The 8,027-nt window shown below is 38.5% G+C and overlaps 1 protein-coding gene across 4 annotated transcripts in view; it reads left to right on the top strand.

The window, feature by feature from the left end:
• The window catches only part of PACSIN2 (protein kinase C and casein kinase substrate in neurons 2), a 113,671-nt gene that overhangs the window by 50,365 nt on the left and 55,279 nt on the right, over positions 1-8,027 (top strand). For 3 of the 4 annotated variants that reach the window (XM_026652273.1, XM_026652271.1, XM_026652272.1), the window contains exon 2: positions 2,190-2,312. The exons of the other annotated variant lie outside the window; for it this stretch is intronic. In XM_026652273.1, coding sequence (XP_026508058.1) covers positions 2,253-2,312 — 60 coding nt within the window. In that variant the 5' untranslated portion in view covers positions 2,190-2,252. The remainder of the gene's footprint in view (positions 1-2,189; positions 2,313-8,027) is intronic. 4 annotated transcript variants of the gene reach the window in all.

Below are 8,027 nucleotides of genomic sequence, written 5' to 3'. Positions count from 1 at the left end.
TATCCCAACATGTTTAGTGGCTTTGAATACGGCAGATGAAATTTATTATAAATAGTTTCCCAGCAATAAGCTGTTACCTTTAATCTGAAAGACACAGTATATAAAATATCTGACTTTTGAAATTAATAAAATATTTGAAAGTGGGGGAGGGAGAAGCTTGCAGGTGGAGTAATGAAGGAATCTGTACTTCAAGCCACCTGAAAAAGCTTGATCTTTGTGACGTATAAAATTGCTTAACCATTAACAGGTTTGGCACTGTAATCTTATAAAAAGAAATTATATTTTTCCATAACTGGTTGATACATGCTTAATAAATTACTGAAATTCATGTTCTGTATAGATTTATGTTCTGACGGGGTTCAACAATTTTCTGGTCTCTAGTGAACTCAGTCAATTAGGTACGCTTAATGAAAAAAGGTCTCTTAACAGTAGTCATTATGCAATTGTCCATTGTCTTGTTCTTATTTGTCACTCTTAGATATAAGAACTTGTATTCCCTATAGTGCTCATCCAAAATGGCTAACAGCATTGCTGTCTGATGACAACTGCTGCTCTTTTAACAATGTTTTTGCCATGTGTGACTTCGAAGGTAGCCTAGGCTCAACATCTCTAACCATCACTTCCTTTATAAATGTGAAATATTTGTTTAAAATTCTCAAAAGTATTCATATAAAACCACTCAATCCTTTAGTATCAGTATTTAAACCTGAAATTTCCTTGAATGTGAAAAAGCATTAATTGCTTAGTGGCAGGAATACTGTCAGGCTAAATTCCATTTGCTGTTCTGTGCGAGTTGGAAATTGCTTTATACTTATGGGTATTGTATCTTTTTATGGATTTAGCTGGAGAAGCACCTAGTTGCTAGGGTAGAAAGGGTTAACGAACCAACATTTAATCTCGGAAAACCTAGCCTGGAAATTTGGCTAACTAGGTCACAAGTGGGTCATTTTTTGACCCATTTGCCAGTGTGACTTCCTTGGGGCCGTAATGGGTCATCTAGCTGTATGAGAAAACAATCCCTTCTCTCCACCCTTTTTGTAAATGAGAACATAACGTTAAGATTCAGAAACTGAAATTATTGAGCTGTAATTTATCTACAAAATTTAATTTAGATATGATTTTTGAGTGTAACTTCCATTGCTATTGTTAATTAATGCAACACAGATTATGGAATCTGAGTTTATGCTTAGTTTACTGTGCTGTGTCCTCCCTAGGTTTGGTTAGTCAAGAGAGCCTTGCTAGCTCGATTAAAGTTGTATTAAGTTCCAGGCAAGCAATGTTCAAATAAAATTCTGGGACTAAACACTGAAATTCTTATGGTACAAACCAATTATAGCGCCCGCTATACAACAGTGGAAAGACTAAAATGGCACATTATGTATATTAGGGCTGATGTGGAGGGATGATGAATGTTAGTTAGAAGACTTCGTGTACACTTAAACCACTACAGCAGCACAGCTGCAGCTGTACTGTAGAGGTTCAGTGTAGACACTAACTACAGCAACTGGAGGAGTTCTCCTGTTGTTGTAGTTAATCTACCTCCCTGAGAGGCAGTAGCTAGCTTGACGGAAGAATTCTTCCATCAACCTGTCTACATCAGGACTTGGGTCGGCTTAACTAAGGGCATGTCTACACTTACCGGTAGATCAGCACTGCTGCAATCAATGTGACAAGTGTTGATTTAGTGGGTCTGGTGAAGACACGCTAAATTGATGGGAGAGCACTCTCCCATCGATTTGTGTACTCCACCTCCCCGAGAAGCGTAAGGGAAGTCAAGGGGAGATGCTTTCCTGTTGACATGGAGCAGTGTAGCCACTGCGGTAAGTGGATCTAACTACGTTATTTACGTAACTGAAGTTGCATAAGTTAGATCGATTTACCGCAGTAGTGTAGACCAGCCCTATGTTACTAAGCAGTGTGAATTTTTCATATCCATGAGTGACATAGCTGGGTTGACCTAACTTTTTAGTGTATGTGTCAAACATGTAATACTTATGGTTTGCTGTTGCTGGAAGTAAGGATATAAGTAAGCAGTAATTGAGCGTATATTGATTTGGCGGGGGTATTGAAAATTTCCCGTAACATTTAACATTTAGGCTAAAAGTCTATGAAAGAAATGGACACTCAAAATCATAGCAAATTATGGGTAAGTTTAATGTTTACTAATGTTCTCTTTGTCCTTCCTACAGATTTTTGAAGATCTGGTGCTCATAATAGAACACTGAACACTTGCAAGCTCACCAAACATAGAAATGTCTGGATCATATGATGATTCTGTTGGAGTAGAGGTTTCTAGTGATAGCTTCTGGGAGGTAACCTGAACACTCTATTATAAGATATCATGTTTGCTTCTGATTCTCACCTCTTCCATAGATTACTATGATTTCTGTGCACATACAGAGTTACAGGCAACTAAAGATGATAGTCTAAATAAAATGTGTGGTTATTTTGAACTTCAGAAGTAGCCTTCGGGATAGCAGTGACCTTTAATTTTTGGCCCAGTTCTGTCAAGTTAAAAGTTTTTATAAACTGAAAGTGCTGACACACAAGATCACAAATGCCATCCATTTTAATAGGATATAGGATTCAGTTTAAATGTTTATAATTTTTCTGCCCTGTTAAGAAGTCTGTGTAAAATACTTTCTTCTGTATTTAGAGATTGACAAAAGCTAAGGAGTATATTTAAAAGCTACTGTAATTAGGTCTTCGGCCAGTAAAAATAATTGTATTAAAAAGATTTACTGAATATATTGATCTTCATAAAATAGAAATTTTAATGTTATAAAATTTTAAAATTAAGATTAAGAAACAATCTGTTGGCATGAGATTTTTGGAATAATGTAGAAGTAAGCTCAGTGTTCTAGGGTGCAAGTACTACTTTTGTGACTGGTACTTGTGGGTCTGATCTATGGCAAAGCAGAGACAAATGGGTGACGGAAGATGTTCAAATATTTCCATAATAACTGGGGTCTTGAACTATCAGATTAATTGGTTTGTGGTGGCCTGGTGGGAGCAGGTCTCCCCATCAGGCAGCTGGTGATTTATATGCTTGATTTACAAGTAGGCTTGGCAAAATTTGATTTTTGTCTTTTTATAAGCTTAACGGATAATATCAATGTTTATTTTTAAGCTTTTCTTATTTGTATTGATTTAAATTTTCACTGTTGCACAAAATTATGGGGTTCAAGCATTTTCCCCCATTTTGATTGATTTAAATGTTCACAGTTGCAGGAAATTATGGGGGAGGGGCAAACAATAATTTAATCACAGTAGACATTGAGATTAAAAAATTTAAAGCTTTGTAACCATTTAAAAGACAAATTAGTAACATCACATGTCAAAAATATACAAAGTAAATATCCTTAACTCAAACTCTGAAGAAGTTCTCAAAGAGCATTTTTCTTTGTCTATCTGTAAATTTCTATTTTTGTGTGTAGAGTGATGTTTACTAACACTTAAAAAAAATCTAATCCTTCTAAGCATATATACAAGCAAGAGTTATTGCATTTTGATGCTAGTTTCTCATTAATCTTGGATAAGATATCGAGGAAATGCTTAGTTTGACCAGTTAAGGTTTCTACTGGACAACAATCAAACCAGCTGCTGTATAGTTTCTTGGAAGACTTCTGTGGTTGAAATGGCCCACTCACTCTTGCAGAGATTCTGGATACCACAGCATAAAATCTTGAATGGGCTTTTTGTCTATTTTAGGATGTTCTAGTTTAGTATTTTCTTCTCAAGGAATGTCTGCTTTGCAATGAAAGTTTGTCACTTCAGTACAATGGACCTTACCCCTATTTTGCAGCTCCTTTGAAGCAGAAACCAGACTTGTCAATCAAAGCAGGCTGACTGGCCACTGCCCTGAAGACCTGACCAGACAGCATATACTGCCTCCAGCAATTGGAAGGCTTTACCAGACCTGCTCAGAGCAACAAGAAAACAAAACAACCAAAAAGGGATCCTTATTTATTCTTGCAATTCAGCTTATTGGATCTAAGCATTACTGATCTATTATTCAACCTCGGAGGCTCTGCAGCAAGGTTCCTGGAAACAACCTTCTGATGTTTAGGTAGCTGACTTCAACAACTTTCAGAGTAGCAGGTCTGGGTAGATCTCTCAGGCAAGAACACAACAGGAGGAATTGGGAGGCTGGCAGAAAAGGGCACAAAATCCCTACCCAACCGAATCCTGCTCGCCTTGGGTCAGCCATGCCACACCTGCTGAGCTAACTGAACCCAACTCGTGCTGTGTGTGGACTACATCCTGCCTTTTTCTAACTCTCCTCCATAAAGCCAACCCTGGAGAAAAGAGAGGGAGAACAGTCCAGACATACAGGAACAAGTAGGTGGTAAGGGTCTTCTTGGCCCATACCTTATTTCTGTTTTCCCTGCCCCTTTAACAAGGTGTCACTCCACCCTTATGAAACCCTGCCTTGATTGCTTAGGATTCTGAGACACACAATGGCTGCTTCATGTAAAGGGTTCCCCTGCCTCTGCCTGGAGCGGGAGCTTAGGGAACATCTATAACGTTCAAGAAGTCAATTAGGCATCATCTATAGCACATCAATAAGTTTGGCTCTCCCTTCAGATCTTTTTTTATACTATTATCTTGGGTTGCTTATCTCTCTCTACCCTACAAATAAGGGGAACTTCTTCAAACACTTCAGCATTGGCTTTTATCAATGAGAGAAAGATACCAGATCCTCAACCTCTTCTCTGTTCCTGGCCAAAGAGGAAGAATCTTCTGTTTTCGTAAGCACTATACGTAAAGAGAGAATAAGCATCATAGCAACTGCTTAAGAAAGCAAACGATAAATCTGGGAGAGTGGAGTATACAGCCCAAGATCTTCAAGTAGAGACTCTGGCCTTCAGTAGCCCTCCTGTCAATGGATCTATTTGTATCCAGAACCCAGCAAAAAAACTCAAGTCTTATTCTAGAATGCAAGATTAATAGACTGCATGATTGTAGCTACATTCTCCTATGGCCAACAATGAGTGTCTTTCTGGCTTTTACTGCCCACACTGTTCTCCAGGATGGAAGTGTGCGCATGCGCGCTCACACACAAGTGAGTCAAGTGGTCTCTCATTGTTCAGGAGGTCCTGGTTCTCGTGTCCAATTTAGGTAACAACTGCCATTTGGTTATGCCTCCTCTACAAGAAGTATTTGCTCCCAAGGACAAAATTCTGCATCCAAGCCCAGAAAAAACTACATTGAATTACATGATGAGAGGTATCAATTAAAGCAATGTATTTAGATGTGTGTAACACTTTTAGCTTTGAAATGATATCTACAAACAGGGCATCTTCAAGGGTCACATCTGTGTGAATGACAATATTCAGTTATTAGCATGGATGGATTCAGTTAATGCAAGGGCAAAGCAATTCTTAAAACTGTCCTAAAGCCTTCGACTCTAAAATACAAATTGTAACCATTTCCAGCTCACTAAAGACAGGAATGTCCTCTCATCCAGATGAAAGATTTCTTAGAGAGCCACACATCTCAAATCCACACCAATGAGAATTTATTTCTGGGAACTAGCTGTTGTATCAAATGCTCTGACTAAGCATTTTAATTGCTTGTCAGAAGTGCCGTAGATTTTCTATCTTTAAAGGTTTGACATACTAGGTGTAGTCATTTCAGCAAGGAGCATTTTTGGAGGATAAGGTCTGATTGGGGAAAGGCATTATGGCAGTGCTTAATTTGTGCCAGGGCTGAGCCCCGGCACCTGAGGCTTGGCAGTTCATAGCCCCAGGATATCTGGGCTTTCTGCGTCAATTATGAAAATAAAAAAAAAAAAATTGCTTGAGCCCTAGCACCCTAATTACTTGAGCCTTGGTACCTCTTTCATTACAAATTAAGCACTGCATTTCTGCACTTCTCATGAGGCAAAGTTGTTCTTAACCTTTATTCCCCAAATTAACCTGGTTATAAGAAATTGTTTTCTTTTCTGCTGACATGCAGAACACCTTAAAAAGAACTCCATGCACAACTGATGTGTTAGGAGAGTGCTAAAAATTAACACTGCATGCAGCAATCCAGTTCAGGAAATCTCTAGCTGTGGTCTATAACCCCCATCATAATAAATAAAAGCATACCGTATGGCTTCAGTTATTAGATGACATTTCCAAAGCTGTCAACGGTAGAAGCCTCTTTTCCCCCCTCCCCCCAATATTCATGCTCATTTATTCAGAGCCACAGTAGCCTCCCATCCGGAAGGATCATATCCAACATACAGAAAGATACAGGGTGACCATCTGGTAATGTTCATAGCTTCACTAAGTTTTTACAAATTAATTGCATGGGTCCCCTTAGTTTCTGCCATTGAAGACCAGTATCTGCATACTGTGTTCACCCCTAATTTTATATTTAAAACTAAGTGAGAGTGAGATACATCTATCTCATTCGTTATTTATTTTCCTTCCCTGTTGATGCACTGCTATTAGATATCCCATTGTAATGGAACAACAGACCTTCCAAGTAAGGAATAGGAAAATGTCTTAATTTACTAAGAATTTCCTTTCTTCTAGCAGGATCCAATCCACAGGTCCAATCCATCCAACACAAATTATCATTCTGAGGGAGATTTAATTTGTCTCTCTCTCTATTTTCTTTTTAGGGCACACTATATATGTGTATATTCTCCGATAATTGGCATAGACTTTTAAGTTGTTCTGCAGTAAAAAGCATTTGCATGAGTTCTTGTTTTAGTTAATCGCTGAATTAAACTTTGAAGGACTTGCTTCCAAAGTTACTTCATAGACCTAAGTCTTTTAAAGTTTAATTCAAAGATTATAAAATAGAACAAAAAATTCATACACACACTTCCTTCTGCAGATCAACTTCAGATTCCCCCCCAGCTATTGGAGAGCATACACATATGTATAGTGCGAAGAAATAAATTGGAGGAGACTGCGCCCAATTAAACCTCCCTCAGAACTGTAATTCTTGTGCTTGGTGGATTGGATCTGTGGACTTTCCTGTTAGAAGAAAGGAAACTTTTGGGTAAGGTAAGATAATTTTTCCTATATTCAGTATTTTGAAAATCTGTGAAATTAATTAATATACTTTTCTTTCTTTGGAAAAGTACAGGTTCCCTTCTTTATCAACATTTCTTGTCTGCTACTACCCATGGATTAAAAAGAATACTAGGAAATAAAGCAGACTTTTAATGCAAACTCCAGTCTTAAACACATCATTGTTTAAAGCTGTTCTCTGGCATTCTTCACCACAAATATAGCAGAAGTTATCTGCACTGTTCACACAAGTACGAGGCATCTCTGCTCACTTTGGCTAAACAGAAATGTGTCCCTTTGCAAAATCAAACACTGACAAATAAGAGAGCATGACACTGTATGATTTCTAGAGCTGATATAGGGCTATTTGTTCAGCAGAGTGATGTAAGCTTCATTATGATTGCATCATCCATGACTTCTAGGAATAACATGATGCAATTCATATCATGTATGACGCAATACCAGCTTCAGATTGCATCATTCATTGTTTTGCCTAAAAAGCAAGTACTGTCCAAACCCAGTCATAGATTTATTCATAGATCCAGTCAAAGATGTATTTTAGTAATTTCTGGTTTAAATTGAGATCCCTTCCCTTTATAACTCACTTATCCTCCGCCATTCCCAAGTCAAGGGTCGTATATACTGACCCAATAGCATATCTTGAAAACTAGAGCCAATCAACAATTTTAAGCATCATTTTCGTTCTCAGTGACCCAGAATTAGTAAAGTTTGACTACATTTATTTCAGAAGCATTTTGGCTGTAGAGCAGTGTTCTCTGGGATGATCGCTTTATCCCTCCCCCCACCGCGTGGCTGGTACTAGGGAAGATCCCTGCTAGCCAAACGCGAAAAGCTCAAGGCAGCAGAGAGACATGGGTGGTGTAGGGACACACGGGGACAGGGGCAGATGTGCCTGACTGAATAGGAGAGGCTTGAGGAGGATCTCCAATTCCCTAACAATCCCTCCCCCCACCCCTTCCATACTTCTCCCACCCACATCCAACAACCCTCCAG

This window comes from Terrapene carolina, unplaced genomic scaffold (genome assembly GCF_002925995.2).
Source record: "Terrapene carolina triunguis isolate 2854851 unplaced genomic scaffold, T_m_triunguis-2.0 Scaffold112, whole genome shotgun sequence".
NCBI lineage: Eukaryota > Metazoa > Chordata > Testudines > Emydidae > Terrapene > Terrapene triunguis.
This window is presented reverse-complemented; position numbering and strand designations above follow the sequence as displayed.